This window comes from Schistocerca cancellata, chromosome 5 (genome assembly GCF_023864275.1).
Source record: "Schistocerca cancellata isolate TAMUIC-IGC-003103 chromosome 5, iqSchCanc2.1, whole genome shotgun sequence".
Taxonomy (NCBI): Eukaryota; Metazoa; Arthropoda; class Insecta; order Orthoptera; family Acrididae; genus Schistocerca; species Schistocerca cancellata.
This window is the reverse complement of record NC_064630.1, coordinates 356,766,783-356,786,709: the sequence shown is the minus strand read 5'-3', so window position 1 is coordinate 356,786,709 and position 19,927 is coordinate 356,766,783. Positions and strand designations below refer to the sequence as shown.

The 19,927-nt window shown below is 38.1% G+C and overlaps 1 protein-coding gene across 1 annotated transcript in view; it reads left to right on the top strand.

Annotated features, from left to right (window-relative positions):
• The window catches only part of LOC126187642 (tyrosine-protein phosphatase non-receptor type 23-like), a 137,305-nt gene that overhangs the window by 87,476 nt on the left and 29,902 nt on the right, over window positions 1-19,927 (top strand). Inside the window, exons 5-6 of the mRNA XM_049928843.1 lie at window positions 3,246-3,358; window positions 15,931-16,107. Of these exons, the coding sequence (XP_049784800.1) occupies window positions 3,246-3,358; window positions 15,931-16,107 (290 nt within the window). The remainder of the gene's footprint in view (window positions 1-3,245; window positions 3,359-15,930; window positions 16,108-19,927) is intronic.

Sequence of the window (19,927 nt, the reverse complement as noted above, 5' to 3'; positions counted from 1 at the left end):
TTCATGAAATGAAATGGCCTCCCTGATCACCAGTCTCACTCCATGTGACTTTTTTCTGTGGAGACACATTAAAGACATGGTGTATGTACTGCCTCTACCACGTGATGTAGCAGAGCTCCAGGAGAGAATATAGGAAGTGACTGCCACAGTCAACAATGCCATGCTGGGACAGGTATGGCAAGAATTGGATTACCATATTGACATCTACCGAGTCAGTCATGGTTCACATATCGAATGTTTGTAAATAAAACTTTCAGAGTTTCTCTTTAAAATGCAATATGTATGACATCTGTACAATGTTTAGTTCTTGTGCAATAAATAACTGAAAGTGTTCCTGGACTTTATGTATACCCTGTTCCTTTTAAAACGTGTTTTGACATATTCTGGTTTCCCTAATTTTGGAAGCTCTATGAGCAGTGCTGAATGATCTGATATGCCTAACTCTAAACAGAATTTGCTTCCATCCTCAAACTGATAATTTGCCTGAATATTGTCAATACATGTTACAGAGTGGCTATTTCTTCTAGTACATTCAGTGGAATTTAATTTAATTTATTTCTGAATTAAGTCACAAAAATTTACAGTGTCATTATTATTATTTAATTCGTTTATATTAAAGTCTGCTGCAACTATGTCTCATCTTGCTTATCTCGGTCAAGAATTCAAAGTAAACTAATGCTTTGTGGATTTTACATGGGAAGGGCAAAGGTTTCCTTTGTTGGGATGTGAAAGAGCTAAGGTGATACCTTGTACCATCTGTGTGTAATTCCGTCCATGCTCTTACTTAACAAACTGTATTCTGAGGCGTCAAGGAGTAGTTAAAATTGCTAACATAGGGAAAGAGGTGGGGGGCTAAAAATTATAGAGAGAATAACCTGCAGTAAGCAGGTTAAAGTGGTTTTGTTTGCAGTAGTTATGCAGATATGACAAGACTTCAGCAGGATAGACCACTATGGGGGAATCCATCAAACCAGACTTTGGACCAAAATCCACAACACTTAATGAGACAGTAATCTTATTTGGGAAGACAGAAATTCAAATACCCATTTGCCCATCCACATTTCGGATTTCTGTTGTTCTCCTAAATCCCTAGATCACTCGGGACAAAGCCTGTGACAGGTTGAGAAGAGAAGACGAACTAGAGTGGAGTGAAATAAGGGTTAGGTTGAAGCAAGATTAGGGTGTGAGATAATGATAGGAAGAGGAGGAACAGAAGCAAGTAGAATATAGTGACTAGTAAGAATATAGACTGTATTATTTATGATGTTGAAGGATATATTTGGAAAACTGTTGTCACTCTTCAGTTCAGAAAAGTTAGAATACTAATGGCACAGACTGTAAAATCGTGGTTTTGTTGACTACTTTGTGCTTAGCAGAATGGTGCACAAGTGGGTGGTAGAGTTCATCTTTGATCACATATAAAACAGAAGTAAAATAAAATGGGGACAACAGTGATTATTACCAAACATTTGTGCTCTTTCATTCATTCCCATATTGTGTTCTGTAAACCCCATTGTGAAGGAGAGGCTCCAGGCACCTGGAACAAATGAAGTTAAACCTTGACAGCCAACTCGTGGAAAACATACTAACAACAAATGAAGACTATAGTAGATACAGTGAAAGAAGATCTACATAGTCTACATACATACTGCATCAATGAAGTGAGTGTCTGTATGTCTCTGTAAGAGCCATAATTTTTCTTAATCTGTCTATGTGGACCTTCAACAAAATATACATTGATCGCAATAGGATCAACCTGCACTAAGTTTCAAATGCCAGTTCTTAAAATTTTCTCAATAGTGTTCCATGAAAAGAAAGTTGTCTTCCCTACAGGGATTCCCATTTGAGTTCACAACCCCTGACAGCTGGCAGCACTGTTGCCAGCTTTCAGCTGTGAATTACAAGTGACTGCAGGCAAAAACAGTAGTTATTCATAGAGCTGCAATAACACTGAGGTGTTGCCATAGAGGCTTATATGAAATCACATTGTGATTGTTTGAGATACATGTATGAAGCAGCAGTGATAAGCCCACTGGAACCATCAAGGATCTTCTTTATTTGTCTTTGGTACTCACCGTATAGTGTCGTAGATAGGCACAACAGAAAGACTGTCACAAAATAAACTTTCATTCAACAAGGCCTGCAGAAGCTGCCAGAGACTGCAGTCGTGTGTGTGAGTTGCATTTGCGTGCGCATGGGCGCCCGTGCACCTGTGTGTGTGTGTGTGTGTGTGTGTGTGTGTGTGTGTCTGACCATTATTTTTGACTAATTCCTTGTTGACCGAAAGCTTGTTTTGTGACAGTCTTTTTGTTGTGCCTATCTGCAAGTCACCATCTCCATGGTGAGTAGCAACTATCTTTTTCATAATAGTATTACATTCCATGCTGGATTCCCCATTGTTTGATTATATGTGTATAATGTATATTGGAGAAAAGAAACTATTTGAAAAATACCCTGATTCTTCTGTTTAAACTATTCAGCTGCTGTTTCCATCTGATACTTAAAACAAGGCAGTTATGAATTGAGACACCATTATAAACTCTGTATACTTTGCAAAGGCATCATGTGTTTAATATAAAAAATAGATTTAAGCAGAATTTACATCCCTATGTGCAAATGTTCTCATTTTTTTATTATATGTTATCATCAGTATCATGCCTGACGTCTCCCAGTAGCCTGTTAGACTTATTTATCACAACATAAAACTCCATTCTCAACCAAGAATAGGGTAGCATAGTCTATGAAGAAATTATTTTTTACTTATAGGTTTGTGGGTGTGAACTGGGATTAACTGAAGTACTTGGTACTGCTTCACCATCTTACAACCAACCCATCACCTTTCAATGGAATCTAGATGTAGGACTATGCTGTAGATCAGTATATCACTACAACATACTTTCCAAAAACTGATAAAGACACAAAAGAAATATTGTTAAGTGTTCTGTTCTCTTTCTGTTAGCACGCACATGATGTCACAGGTCAGATCATCATAAGGTTGTGGGAGAATGGCAAAATACAGCATCTGTATGTTCAGTTGACCCATGAATTGAACAGTTTCATTTTGTCTCTGTTTTGTATTTTTTTTCCTTGTAACTTTGAGGTCCTTGGACTTATTTTGAATCACCTCCTTCTCCTACATATTCTGTGCATCCTAATCTTAAGGCTGTTTACATTTTTTTAATTACCTTTCTAGTGATCTATTTTTCTAACTGTGAAACTTACAACTATATTTCAATTTTTTACAGCAAAAGTGGCTGTTCAGTTAGTAGATTATTACAGATCTGCCCTCAACACAATTACACAAGGAGGTGCAGATAACTCTTCCATTCCAGAAACTGTAGGATCAAAAATATATGAGGTTTGTATTTAGTTTGCAACTTCACCACAAGAAAAGTTGTGTTATCTTTATAAACAGATATGCAAAAATCACAGCACACACACACACACACACACACACACACACACACACACACACACAAACACACGAGAAAGATAGAGAGAGAGAGAGAGAGAGAGAGAGAGAGAGAGAGGCAATAGCTTTTGAACTTCAGTCCATCCTCAGAAAGGGAAGATGGGAATGTATAGATGCACATGAATTTTGTCTCATACCATAACAAGTGTTTTTGTCTGTGTGTTACAAATTTTCTTCCCAGAAGAACAATAAAACATTGCTTTGATACCTTTCTACTCCTTAGATAACTTTGCCCTCCTTTCCTATATTACAGGGTGTCCCACATAAACATTTCACTGCTAATATCTCTGGAGATGCAATAGATATTGACAAATAGCTTTCACAAGTATGAATGTACAGCAGAGGCTCACAAATTTAAATACTATGAGACATTCTAAACCATGTGCAAATATTGGTTGCAACTCAAACTTGCGTTTTTTTTTAAATGGACACCCAAGAAATTGGAGCATGAAGTTGATGCATGAAACGAATGAAACATGCTGCTATTACACTTACTGTGATGCAGGCATGGCCCACACATTGCTCATAATCGTGATTTGATTGATGTACTACAGTGCGACAAATGCCATACTTACATATTGTTATTTCCACTGTTAGTACGTTGCCTGGAAATATATGGATGTCCAGTCACTCACTATGAAAACAAGGACCCGGTTTACTCGTACGTGCTTTTATTGAATTTTGTGACAGTACTAAAAAGGACATAATGGTAATAAAATACTGATAACCACTGGCCAGAGTAAACAAAATTAATTGCTGTCAAAGGGCTACATGCTATTTGTACTTAGTCATACAATGATTAGACAGTGGTACATACCACATACAGGACATGTCACTGAACGTTGTTAACGACTGCGACACAACTGAACCATTGCACATGGTGCAATGCATACATAAATGTAGAGTAGTGCCAACAAAAGAAACATATGTCTACATCTACATCTACATTTATACTCCGCAAGCCACCCAACGGTGTGTGGCGGAGGGCACTTTACGTGCCACTGTCATTATCTCCCTTTCCTGTTCCAGTCGCGTATGGTTCGCGGGAAGAACGACTGTCTGAAAGCCTCTGTGCGCGCTCTAATCTCTCTAATTTTACATTCGTGATCTCCTCGGGAGGTATAAGTAGGGGGAAGCAATATATTCGATACCTCATCCAGAAACGCACCCTCTCGAAACCTGGCGAGCAAGCTACACCGCGATGCAGAGCGCCTCTCTTGCAGAGTCTGCCACTTGAGTTTGTTAAACATCTCCGTAACGCTATCACGGTTACCAAATAACCCTGTGACGAAACGCGCCGCTCTTCTTTGGATCTTCTCTATCTCCTCCGTCAACCCGATCTGGTACGGATCCCACACTGATGAGCAATACTCAAGTATAGGTCGAACGAGTGTTTTGTAAGCCACCTCCTTTGTTGATGGACTACATTTTCTAAGGACTCTCCCAATGAATCTCAACCTGGTACCCGCCTTACCAACAATTAATTTTATATGATCATTCCACTTCAAATCGTTCCGCACGCATACTCCCAGATATTTTACAGAAGTAACTGCTACCAGTGTTTGTTCCGCTATCATATAATCATACAATAAGGGATCCTTCTTTCTATGTATTCGCAATACATTACATTTGTCTATGTTAAGGGTCAGTTGCCACTCCCTGCACCAAGTGCCTATCCGCTGCAGATCTTCCTGCATTTCGCTACAATTTTCTAATGCTGCAACTTCTCTGTATACTACAGCATCATCCGCGAAAAGCCGCATGGAACTTCCGACACTATCTACTAGGTCATTTATATATATTGTGAAAAGCAATGGTCCCATAACACTCCCCTGTGGCACGCCAGAGGTTACTTTAACGTCTGTAGATGTCTCTCCATTGAGAACAACATGCTGTGTTCTGTTTGCTAAAAACTCTTCAATCCAGCCACACAGCTGGTCTGATATTCCGTAGGCTCTTACTTTGTTTATCAGGCGACAGTGCGGAACTGTATCGAACGCCTTCCGGAAGTCAAGGAAAATGGCATCTACCTGGGAGCCTGTATCTAATATTTTCTGGGTCTCATGAACAAATAAAGCGAGTTGGGTTTCACACGATCGCTGTTTCCGGAATCCATGTTGATTCCTACATAGTAGATTCTGAGTTTCCAAAAACGACATGATACTCGAGCAAAAGACATGTTCTAAAATTCTACAACAGATCGACGTCAGAGAGATAGGTCTATAGTTTTGCGCATCTGCTCGACGACCCTTCTTGAAGACTGGGACTACCTGTGCTCTTTTCCAATCATTTGGAACCTTCTGTTCCTCTAGAGACTTGCGGTACACGGCTGTTAGAAGGGGGGCAAGTTCTTTCGCGTACTCTGTGTAGAATCGAATTGGTATCCCGTCAGGTCCAGTGGACTTTCCTCTGTTGAGTGATTCCAGTTGCTTTTCTATTCCTTGGACACTTATTTCAATGTCAGCCATTTTTTCGTTGGTGCGAGGATTTAGAGAAGGAACTGCAGTGCGGTCTTCCTCTGTGAAACAGCTTTGGAAAAAGGTGTTTAGTATTTCAGCTTTACGCTTGTCATCCTCTGTTTCAATGCCATCATCATCCCGGAGTGTCTGGACATGATGTTTCGAGCCACTTACTGATTTAACGTAAGACCAGAACTTCCTAGGATTTTCTGTCAAGTCGGTACCTAGTATTTTACTTTCGAATTCACTGAACGCTTCACGCATAGCCCTCCTTACGCTAACTTTGACATCGTTTAGCTTCTGTTTGTCTGAGAGGTTTTGGCTGCGTTTAAACTTGCAGTGAAGATCTCTTTGCTTTCGCAGTAGTTTCCTAACTTTGTTGTTGTACCACGGTGGGTTTTTCCCGTCCCTCACAGTTTTGCTCGGCACGTACCTGTCTAAAACGCATTTTACGATTGCCTTGAACTTTTTCCATAAACACTCAACATTGTCAGTGTCGGAACAGAAATTTTCGTTTTGATCTGTTAGGTAGTCTGAAATCTGCCTTCTATTACTCTTGCTAAACAGATAAACCTTCCTCCCTTTTTTTATATTCCTATTAACTTCCATATTCAGGGATGCTGCAATGGCCTTATGATCACTGATTCCCTGTTCTGCACTTACAGAGTCGAAAAGTTCGGGTCTGTTTGTTATCAGTAGGTCCAAGATGTTATCTCCACGAGTCGGTTCTCTGTTTAATTGCTCGAGGTAATTTTCGGATAGTGCACTCAGTATAATGTCACTCGATGCTCTGTCCCTACCACCCGTCCTAAACATCTGAGTGTCCCAGTCTATATCTGGTAAATTGAAATCTCCACCTAAGACCCTAAGTAATATACAAAATGTACGCCATTGTGCAGTTAAATGTCTCACAAAACACTACAATGTCTGTTTGAAGAGATCACCATTTGCTTGGCAACACTGCCGTGTGCACTCCATCATGGATCCACTCGTGGCTGTCAGCGTTTGTGGTGTTATTGCAGAACATGCAGTGGTAATATGGACTTTCATGTTGGGCATTGTTGTTGGGACATGCTGATACACCACATCTCAGTGGTTAGACACTGGACTCGTATTCGGGAGGACGACGGTTCAATCCCGCATCCGGCCATCCTGATTTAGGTTTTCCGTGATTTCCCTAAATCACTCCAGGCAAATGCCGGGATGGTTCCTCTGAAAGGGCACGGCCGACTTCCTTCCCCATCCTTCCGTAATCCGATGAGACTGATGACCACGCTGTCTGGTCTCCTTCCCAAAAACAACCAACCAACACCACATCTCTCACATGACACCAGAGAAAAAAGTCCATGTGGTGAGGTCCAGTGACTGTGCTGGAACTCCCTGAATGGGCTGTCCCGTCCAATTCATTGATGTGGGATTTGTTTGTTTAGTGCCTGTCATCCCACCATGGCATTATGCACAGGGCATCCATCATGTTGATACCTCATTATTTGACACAAACGAAGGGGTTGGTCTTCCATCAATTCAGATAAGGTGCACCTCAGGAACCACACATACTGTCATTCGTTAACAGTGCCATCAATGAAATACGGGCCAGGGATGTGGTGTCCTACAATACCACACCATACATTGACAACACTCCACAGACATTGATGTTGAACCTGGCAAATCTAGTGTGGTTTTCTAGCGACCAGTAGTGCATATTGAGTAAGTTGACATTCCCATGGTTTATAAATGTGGCATCACCAGTAAACAGTACCCTACGCATGAAGTATGGTCTTGCTTTAGAACTCATTGACAGTATTCCAGTTGATTATGAACATCATTGACATGGATGCCTTGATGTAGCACCATGTAATATGGGTGATGTCTATGCCTGTGCAGAATATGCATCACACTTGTTCGAGGGATTCCCATCTGTCTCTCTGTTTCATGAATACTTGTATGAGGGTTTATTTCAGTGGCCACCAGAACAGATACCTGTGCTGCTTCATGTGTACACCTCTGCTCCTGATCCGCATTTGTGCAGACAACTGCTCTGTCATGCGAAGCCTTCTAACAATCTTCATGAAGGTAGGGTGACTCAGATGACATCTTTTGGGTATCTCTGAGCACACACATGTGCCATTTTGCTGACATTCTCCATACAGTAATATCATGTCAACCATTTTCTCATTTGTGAATACCATGTTGAATGCCTAGAACAGATAGACAGGTAAACTGATATCATGATTACAACAGTGACACCAATTACAATGCACAGTACGCTGGTGTAAAGTACTGGTACATTGTGTATTGTGTGTACTGAAACCAGGGACCTAGAAATGACGGAGAGGCTTCGTCCCGCCTAGCCCACACTGGTTCACAACCCCGCAGCAGTCCACCCACCCCACCGCTGCCCCACACCGAACCCAGGGTTATTGTGTGGTTTGGCCCCCAGTGGAACCCCCCCCCCCCCCCCCCTTTCCCTGGGAACATCTTATACCAGACGAGTGTAACTCCAAGTGTTTGTGTGGTGGAGTAATTATGGAGTACACGGTATGTGGAGAGTGTTTGCGCAGCAATCGCCAACATAGTGTAACTGAGGTGTAATAAGGGGAACCAGCCTGCATTCACTGAGGTAGATGGAAAACCACCTTAAAAACCATCCATAGGGCTGGCTGCTACACCAGACCTCGAAGCTAATCTCTTGGGCAGATTCGTGCCAGGGACCAGCACGCCTTGCTGCTTGGGAAGCAGCACGTTAGACCGTGCTGGGTGGGCTCTACCTGTACATACCTGTACATACTCCCACACAGAACAGCCTGCCTCATAATGACCCACCCACCCACCCACCCACCCTCCAAACACACACACACACACACACACACACACACACACACACACACACACACACAGTGCCATTGTGGCCCATTCCTGTACACAACCACAGAGGTAAAGGGCTGACTTGGAAAGTGTTATGGGGTGGCTTACACTGACTGGTACTGTTCTATACATACGAGGGATACCATTATGTACATGTGAATGTTTGTAGCAGGAATCCCTATTATTACTTTTGGCGCTTGTATTAGAGTGAAAGTAAGAATATGTATGCCAATCACATCGCAGTTATGAGCAGCATGGGGGTTACATTGTGTCACGGGAAGTGCAATAGCAGCACGTTTTGTTCATTTCACGCATCAACTTTGCTTTCCAATTTCTCAGGATGTGATTGACGTATTGCAATGCAACCAATACCATTATGGTTGTGATTTCTCATGGAATAGATTGCATATGGAATAATGTGGGTGTCCATTAATAAAAAAAAGAAAAAAATGAACAAACATAAGTTTGTGTTGAAACCAATATTTGCACACAGTTTAGAATGTCTCATAGTATTTTATTTTCGTGGGCCCCTGCTGTACATTTGCACCTGTGAAAGCCATTTGTCACTATCTATTATGGTTCCAGAGACATTGGCAATGAAAGGTTTAGAGGGACACCCTATGTATCAGAAGTTGCCATACCATATCTACAGAAAATATTGAAAATCTTATTTAGGTAATATTTCATTAAGACTCATCACTCATTAGTTTATTCAAGCTATGCTGATTCAAATGATCCATTTTGTTTTACCTAAAACCTTGATAGTATGAACATGCCATATTACCATGAAAATGTGATTTATTGTTTATTTCCAAAGTAACCTAGCCCATTCAAAAGTATGAATTTCCCTTGTCTCATAATGAGTTTTCTTTTTCTGAAAAGTTATGAACTGAAATTTTATTCATAACTTAAATTTCCACCAACCTGCTAATACTTTCTGTAGGTGAACTTTTAAGTTTGTTTATTTCCCATATTTGATGCATTATACTTTCTATGCCCTAATATTCTTGATTCAGATAAGACATGTATTTACCCGAATAGGTTGCTAATTAAGAAATTAAGAAAACTGGGAAAACTGAGATCCTGAGAAATTTATATGAAACTCAGTAAACCACAGTGTAGCCATATGTTGCATCAGCCAAATGTGTAATGCTGTCATTTACTAGAGAACCTCGTGTATTCTGTGACCAAGTAATCAAAACATACTTTGTGATATAAATCAGTCAGAACTCACCTGTAAGGTGCAGACTACAAATATGTTTTCTTATAGACAAGATGGTCATCATGTTGTCATGAATGATAATAAATGTGAGAACCAGTCAGGTTAATTAAATGCACTGTTGGGTCCATTATTTAAAAACTGTTTGTAAAAGCAGATTAGTGGCAAAATATCTGATGACTCACTGCTGAGGTCAAACAAGAAATTACATGTAAGGGCACATTCGAAAGGAGCTCAAAATATAAAAGAGTAATGCTCTCTGCTTTTTATGTACCTGTCCACCATCGGTGAATTTGTTTCTATTCAGTGATTGTTAAGTTCTCCTGCTTAAAAGTGAAAGAAGCAATCTCAGGTACCTCTTTTCCTCACCAAGATCTTCATGTATCCTGCAATCATCTTCTTGCCCTTCTCTGCTCACTATCAACTGAATGTTGTTTGTGGTTGTTTGACCTCACTTTTCAATTATTTGTGACCCTTCTAATTTATTGTTATGATAGAGACTTGTTTGGCATGGTGGTTGCTCAGTTAAGTGTCAGAGCATAAATCCTAAGGTTTTAATGCAATGTCTGCATCATGAACCTGGTTTTCTAGTTACAGAATCTAATGTTATATCACAGTATTCTACATATGGTTCATAGTTAGGAGAAACACAATTTTCTGGGGGTCTGTCCTAACCTTAGTTGTTGCTCATCAGGTGATTATGTTAAAGCTGTAGGATGTGGCTACTGGTTGAGATGGTAGACAAGGGCTGGTTATCTAGAATAAGTATGTATAGCTCTGTTGTTAGGCTGGGTAGCTCACATAAAAAGTCATACAGCAGATGAAGAATGACTTTATTGATTTCAAAGTATGTATGACACATTAGGGAATTATTTCCATCTTCATAACTTTCACCCAAGTGCAAAGGTAGCTCAAGGACAAGAGTGTTGCCAGCTCTGTGTGTAACATGAGATGACAGACTCACGTTACATACACAACTAGTAACACTCTTGTCCTTGTGCTACTTTGCACTTGAGTAGATTTCTGAAGATGGAAATAATTCCAAAATGCATCGTGCATACTTTGTGTTCAAATAAAGTAATTCTCTAAATGCTGTATGACCTTTTATGTGGCCTAGCCCTCTTAACTAGAGATCTACTAATGTTTACTAGAATGGTTGCTAGCCTCCTACATGACTTTGTCACACTTTTATCCAGAATAAGGCATGAGAGCCTTTTTAAATCAACTTTGAATCAGTTACATTTACTGCTTCAGCTTATCAGACAATAGGCAAGCATCCACATCAGGTGCTGAACAGTACTTTCCCATTCACTCAAAACTTGTTAGTGACTGATCTCATCCTACAAGTTGAGGATATTTACATATGCCATAACTTTTCAGTTAAAAATACAAAAAGTGCACTACTGCACACATAATTTTTAATTATTATTACTGCAGTTTTATTCCCATGGCACATCTTGATATTGACGGGTGTCCCTTATGATGACCTGAAACTTAAAGCTGTCATCAACACATAGGCACTGTTCTAAACAAAGTCTTATTGGACTGTTTAACTTAGTTACGTAGCCAATGTAGGGGAACAAACATTATGATGTGGACTCTGATCCACAGTGTTTCACAGCAAGTCAACACTTATGACATTATCAAATCATTTCCATAGGTGAAAGAAGCAATAAGTGCCAGAAAAAAATCTTAGTGCTCATTTTAATCAATTAGCTTATTACATGGCATTATCCAGCTCATTATTTCTCCCAACATTACATCTGTAAAAGTAATAAAATTTGTCTGTCATGTAAAAATAACCTCCTTTTATTCATAAATTTTAGAAGTTTATATACAGTAGGGGATGGCAGTAACTTTTTTCAATTATTCTTGCACCAGCTCATTTCAGTCCTCATCTCCAGTAATCCCTAAAGATTGCAGATCATCAGAACTCTTCCCAATCAGCTTAGTGTTGCAAAAAGTTTCCTTTTCACATTGATGTCAGTTCTTTTTGATTATTTTTATATGACACTCCCTGTGCGCCCCTGCATTCAGAGTCATTGTAAGTGTCAGCAACCAGCCTTGCAATACCAAAAACAGAGGATTTGATGCTAATATTGTTAACTTTTGATTATTTTCAAATGTCACCTGCTTACTATGTCCACACATACATCAAAAAGCCAAAAACAGCTCAGATCACAATTAATGAAAATATGCACTAGGCCATTGCTTAATACATAATGCTCAAATGCCCATCTACATTTTCAAGCAGCTGTATGTAGTAAATTTATGCTCTCTCTAACCAGCAAGTTGAGCCAGCCGATAGGCCAGGGGAATGGGTGGGCATACGAAGCTCAATAGGATCATATTTAGTTTAGTGTTTGTGACTGAAAGGGAATAACATGCTACAACTGAAGTGCCCAGTAGCAAAAAAATTGTATGTTTATTAAGTCCAGTAGCTGGAATATGATATTAAGATTTTTGGAGACATGAGTTGCACTACTTGGCTCAAGCTTCTAGTCCATGGGTGAGGCCTTGGTTGGTGGTGAGTGTAGGTTACTCGATGATGGATGCTGTCTGTGGAGGCCACAGGCAGTGATGAGGATGGTGTGCTCAGTGATGGATTTATTCCACTGTTTTCATCCAGAAACATTTTGATAAAACAGTCTGAGTTACAAAGAACTCTTCACAAAAGAAGTTGCCAGAAGAGATAAGTTAACAACTGAGTGTGTCGTATACATAGTAATGCTTCACAATAACTGAAAGAAATAACTTAGAAAGAAATCACAAACAGAACTGGCTAACTTGGTGCTCTTTCATGCTATTTATAACTTCACACATGTGCCAGAACAATATGTTTTACAAGTTTCAAAATAAGCGTTGGCTAAATTACTTGTGTATGTTTCCCGACTTTTCAATTTATGTGTTACAAGATAGTGGCCTTTTCCTTTTAATGTAATTTTGTTTTTGCTATTCAACTTTCTGGGGTGAATGGCGTATGCAGTCTTTGTTTATATTCTTAATTTTAAGTACCTTGCTTTAAATACATTATTTCCAGTGAATTTACTTTATTTATTTCAGTCAAGAAGGCCTACCTGATATGATGAATAATAAATTATGATTGTTAATCCTCCAGTTATGATTGTATTCTTTTTGAAACATCTCTAACTTTTCATTCTGTACTTCTTAGAGAAAATAAAACAAAAACTAAAGCTAATAAATCTAATTAGGACCTACTTATTCCTTTTGTTGTTCATGTTTTTAAAAATGAAGGAATAGACTTATGTTATGAAATTTTATGTTTAACTATGATGTAAAAATCATAAATGAGGAAAATTACCTTTGACTGAAAGATAATGTTGCAACAGCTATGATCTAAATTGTATCGAATGAATCATTAATGAAAGTATATTGCATGTTTCAAAACTGGAAGTGTATTAGACATTAAAAAAAACACACGCTTGGTATCAGACAGTTTCTATTGAAAAGTTAGCCCATTTCTTTGCATCTTATAAAATGAAACAATTTTTGTGTAAGTGTTCTGCAGTTATTTAGAAAATCAGAGAAAAGCAGTTGATTATGGGGATGTATATGGACAGTTGTATTGTTAGAGTAATGGAGGATGGTAAGATATATTTTTTGGGTAGACAGAAATGTTGCAAAGATATTAACTGCACAGAAAGTTGTTTTATCCGTCACTGGAAGGAAATAAAGTAATAATGAATATTTTGTGACAAATGAAAATTTATGTCATACCAGTACTCAAAAAGGGAAAAAATCAGTGTTTGACAGCTTGTTCGCCATTTCCAAATAGTTTCCACTAATATTTCATATCAGTAGATTGCCACTGATTCCATCCCACTGACTCATGTTTAATTTCAGCAAGTTTAATTCTAGTTGATTAAAGATGAAATTTGTTGCACTATATTCTTGTGCCACAGGAGTTTGCTGTAACGGCATCGTGTTAATTCTGACCATATATTTTACTGGGTGTCCAGGAATTTGAATTTAAATTTTGTGCCATTTCATCATATGACAGTTGGCAGCTGTGGTTTTTTTATGTTTGTTATCTGTGATGCTTCCCATTAGTAGCCTGATAGCTTTCGTGTGGTGAGCATTGTTGCTTGATGTTTATTTTCATCATGGAGCAGATGCCCACTGAGCAACATATCCATGTGATAGAAAGTTACTACAAAAACAGTGAAAGTCCTACAGCAGCAGTTCGTGAATAGCATGTGACAGACATAATATGCTCTAACCGAATCATCAGTTCAGAAGTTGATCCGTAAATTTGAGACCATGGGTTCTGTTTCAAATGTCAAGAAAACACGATGACCACATTCCGTTCAAACACAAGAAAACATTGCTGTTGCACATGTCACTGTGACCGTAAGCCCCAGAAAATCAGTTTGCCGACAAGCTCACCAAGTTCACTGTAGAAGTCCTTTCAAAAGATCTGAAAATGCATGCGTACAAGAGTCAACTTACACAAGAGTTGAAGCCTGCAGATTGTGGTAAGAGACATCGATTTGCTCGATGGGTCTTGGCTCGATAGGTGGAGAATGAGGACTTAAAAAATCACTCACTGAAGCATGAAATTAAAAGGGTTATTAATGGCATCCCACCAGATGTTTGAGAATGCATCATTGAGAATGTCAGTGAATGAGTTGCTTGTTGCTGTGTAGCCTTGGGTGGTTGTATGGAGGATATAATTTTTCATTCATAAATGGGAGAAATTACTTAATGCTTAATGTGTTAGTAAAAGAAGAAAAAAAAGTAAATCCAATAAATTTTGTATGTTCTATACCACTTTATTATTCATTCCTACTTCCTGGGTACCGTATAGAATACATAGTGTTATTTCATAGCTGTCTTTCAATTTTTATATGAATGATAACTCTAAAAGAAGCAGCCAACAGTACCCGCATTCATTTTTAATGAAAAGAATGAGAACAATATAAGAAAGTGGTTGATGTCACTGTAGTAAGGTTTATAATCTCAGATACGCTTTATACAAAACGTTGTGTACAGTGAAGTGACAAGTTAACTAGATATAAATTAAGTTAGTGTGTTACTAATATGTCAGTTGTATCTTCGATACCATACAGAATTGCACTGGCAAATAATTTAACTGTATTAAGTGTATTACGGAGTCACCACTTGTATAACAGAAAATGATGTCCTTAGGCTTTGGGTCTGTCGTATATATTCCATCAGTGGTGTTTACATTATTTGTTGATGAGTCTGCATATCATCTTGTACAGTAAAATGCCATAAAAATGACATTTACTCAGATGTCATCTTGGAAATGAAATTAAGACAGCAATTGATTTGATTCGCTGTGTGTTGACATACACTTGTATTCTACATATCGTGTGTCAGTGAAGGTTCAGCATATTATAATAAATTAACTGCTTGTACTGACACATCATAAAATTACTTGGAATTGTAGGACAACATATAAAAAAACATGGTCATAACTTTTTCTTATCTTCTTGTCTGAGCTGCTAGAGATGTTGGTCATGTGTGCATGAGGTGTGCTTGCTTGCTTCCTTGTGTGTGTGTGTGTGTGTGTGTGTGTGTGTGTGTGTGTGTGTTTCTGATGAAGGCTGTGGCCAAAAGCTAATGTGTAAGTGTCTTTTAGTTGTGCCTGTCTTCAGCTGATTGTGTGGTTAAGTAGCAGTCCGTACATTGTTGATATTCCATCCAGGAGTTTCTATTGTCCGATTGTAACTTTTTCTTATACTTCATATGATTATTATTTATTGTTCATGTCATGACAATAAATTATATTTTGTATTTGTAATAAATAAAATATGAATTGATGTGAAAAGGAAGACTTGGATAGTCATTTTCTATAAATTCCTATTTCATTATTTTTATATTTTATTCTCTGCTCAATAACAATTTTTTTATTATTTAATTTGTTACAGAATTGGAAACGTTATGTGAAATTCAAAATGGTGTACCACACATGTATCTCTCTACTGTACCATGGTCAGCAGGCAGAAGACCAGCAGAAAATGGGTGAACGAGTTACTTTTTACCAAGCAGCAGCAGAGAAATTAGAAGAAGCTGTCAGACTTTCAAAAGGAATGGATAATATTGAGGTATGTGATATATATTAAAGTGTCAACAATATTATGAAAAGTACAGATTGCTACTCACCAGCAACAGAGACGTGGTCATTGTGTGTGTGTGCGTGTGTGTGTGTGTGTGTGTGTGTGTGTGTGTGTGTGTGTGTGTGTGTTTCCTACTTCACAAAAGGCCCTTTTGCTGAAAGGTAAAATGTATAGCAATCTTTTTATTGTACTTGTCTGTGACTCAGCATCACCTCTATATGGTGAGTAGCAGTCTATCCTGGCTTTGGTTCAATGAGTGATAAACTATGTAAATATAGAAGACATCTCAAACATCAACATGTAGTGAGAGTATACAGCAGGTGCGATATAATAGAGGTGTGATGTAGTAAGGAACAATAATAATGCTCATGAGCATGATCATTTACAGTAAAACATACACATCTGTTCTGCTTGGAAGCTAAGAATGCGCTAAAGTCTTTGGTCAGGTCACAGATATTCCACTTAACATACATCAGTGATGTACATCACAGTGGATGTACCCACAAACAGTTATTTTTTTTTCAATATGTCTTCATGAACTGATAAATGGTATGTCTGACCTAGTTATTTTGTGCTTGTTGCAAAGTGTCAGCTTCAAGAGTTTTTCTTCCACTTGCCACATTTGCAATGTGTCTGATAAATTATTAACCTACGAGAAGAGTAACCTATCATTAAAGCTTAAGGAATGCCCAGTAGACATGTATAAATGTAAATATTCCATATATTGCGAAGGTAGGCAGTAGCCACTTGCTTTCTGAGTCTTGTCTTCACTACTTGTGGGTCTCTCTCACCTTCCGCAACACAATCCCTCATCCTCCCCAATGAAGGAAGTCATAGTTTTTGAAGATAACATAGTGTGTCACTTTTACTTGTACTTTTATATATGTCTATTTGTTTATTTTTTAAGCCATGTGATCTGATAGTACTTACCTTATTCGAACACTGCTTTCCCCCAAAACTTACCAAGGTTAGAGCAAAGTCTACAAAGAAGCCATGGATTACTCGAGGAATAGGGGTATCTTGTAAAACAAAAAGAAAACTGTCTCTGTCAATCCGAAACATTTCCAATGTTGATTCTATAGCACATTATAAGAAATACTGCAAAATATAAAAGACTGTAATACGGATGTCAAAGCAAATATATTACAAGGAAAAGATAGTCATATCAGATAACAAAATAAAGACAATATGGGATATAGTGAAGGAGGAGACCGGTAGAACCAGACATGAAGAGGAACAAATAGCATTAAGAGTAAATGATACATTGGTGACAGATGTGTATAGTGTTGCAACACTTTTTAACAAACATTTTATAACTGTTACTGAAAAGATGGGGTTGTCAGGTTCGGTAGATGCTGCTATGGATTACCTTAGACCAGACATTTCAAGTAACTTCCATAATATGAATTTGACCCTCACTACCCCAACAGAAATAATGTCCATCATAAAATCTTTAAAATCAAAAACATCTAGTGGGTATGATGAAATATCAACAAAGTTAATTAAAGAATGTGATTCTGAGCTAAGTAACATATTAAGCTATGTGTGTAACCAGTCGTTTATCAGTGGAATATTTTCTGAATGGCTGAAATATGCTGAAGTTAAGCCACTGTTTAAGAAGGGAGGTAAAGAAATAGCATCAAATTTCCGTCCAATTTCACTGTTGCCAGCATTCTCAAAAATTTTCGAAAAAGTAATGTACAGTCGTCTTTATAACCATCTTATCTCAAATAACATACTGTCAAAGTCACAGTTTGGATTTCTAAAAGGTTCTGATATTGAGAAGGCTATCTACACTTACAGTGAAAATGTGCTTAATTCATTAGAAAAAAAATTGCAGGCAACTGGTATATTTTGTGATCTGTCAAAGGCATTTGACTGTGTAAATCACAATATCCTTTTAAGTAAACTAGAATATTATAGCGTAACAGGAAATGCTGCAAAATGGTTCAAATCTTATATCTCTGGCAGGAAACAAAGGGTGTTGTTAGGAAAGTGACATGTATCAACCTATCAGGCATCATCCAACTGGGAACTAATTACATGTGGGGTCCCATAAGGTTCCATTTTGGGGCCCTTACTTTTTCTTGTGTATATCAATGACCTTTCATCAGTAACATTACCAGATGCCAAGTTTGTTTTGTTTGCCGATGATACAAACATTGCAATAAATAGCAAATCAAGTGTAGTCTTAGAAAGATCAGCCAATAAAATATTTGTGGACATTAATCACTGGTTCCTAGCCAATTCTTTGTCACTAAACTTTGAAAAAACACACTACATGCAGTTCAGAACTTGTGAGGGGTGTCCCAAGAGTATATGTCTGACATACGATGACAAGAAGATAGAAGAAGTGGACAGTGTTAAATTCTTGGGATTACAGCTTGATAATAAATTCAACTGGTAGGAGCACACCACAGAACTGCTGAAGCGTCTTAACAAATCTCTGTTTGCAATGCGAATTTTGTCAGACATAGGGGATATAAAAATGAAAAAGCTGGCATACTATGCTTACTTTCATTCCATAATGTCATATGGAATTATTTTTTGGGGTAATTCATCAAGCCAAGCTAAAGTTTTCCGGGCACAAAAACGTGCAGTAAGAATTATATGTGGTGTGAACTCAAGAACATCCTGCAGAAGCCTGTTGAGGGAACTAGGGATACTAACTACAGCTTCCCAATATATTTATTCCTTAATGACATTTGTCATTAAAAATATATCACTTTTTCAAACCAACAGCTCAATTCATGGAATCAATACTAGAAATAAGAATAATCTTCACAAGGATTTAAAGTCACTTAGTCTTGTACAAAAAGGTGTGCATTATTCAGGAACACACATTTTCAATAACTTGCCAGCAGCCATAAAAAGCTTAACAACCAATGAAATTCAGTTTAAGAGAAGCCTAAAGGATTTATTGGTGGCCAACTCCTTCTACTCCATTGATGAATTTCTTAGTAAAACCAACTGATTTGTATATAAGTACAACATAACTTCTGCACAATTTCAGTGCAGTAATGTGTTCACTGAAAATTTGTGTGTGTGTGTGTGTGTGTGTGTGTGTGTGTGTGTGTGTGTGTGTGTGTGTGTGTGTAAGTATAATCTAACTTCTGCACCATTTCAGTGCAGTAATGTGTTTATTGTAAATAAGTATTACAGTACACTTAAAACTTCCGGGCTGGTAGGCCGTGGTCGAAGTATAAAACACTCTCCTGACGTTTCGTCTCCGACTGCGGGAGACATCCTCGGAGGTAAAGCGCCGCTTTACCTCCGAGGATGTCTCCCGCAGTCGGAGACGAAACGTCAGGAGAGTGTTTTATACTTCGACCACGGCCTACCAGCCCGGAAGTTTTAAGTGAAGACAATACCGGCCGTGAAAGTTTACATTGTATGAAGTATTACAGTAGTTGTATTACATGTTTATTACGTTATAAATAAATAAAAAACTTTTTTATTTTTAATTCAGTGCATTAGTATTTGTAAAATGACTCTTAATGTTCATTAAAAAATGACGATCTTTCCACTTGGGACCTGTGGAATGGTACATTAGCTTATTTGTTTTAGTTGTAAATATTTGTCATGTATTGTTGTTCTTCTGACATGTTCCACATCCTGGAGGACCTCCTCACTACGGATCAATTGGAATGAAAGTAAATCTAATCTAATCTAAAAGTGTATTACAAATGTTGGAGGAAATGTGCTAACATTGTTAACATATATTGTGGGTAGATTATGATATCATAATACATTGCAACATAAATGTTGTAGGAAAATTCTTATAGAATATAAATACTTGGATTAAAGT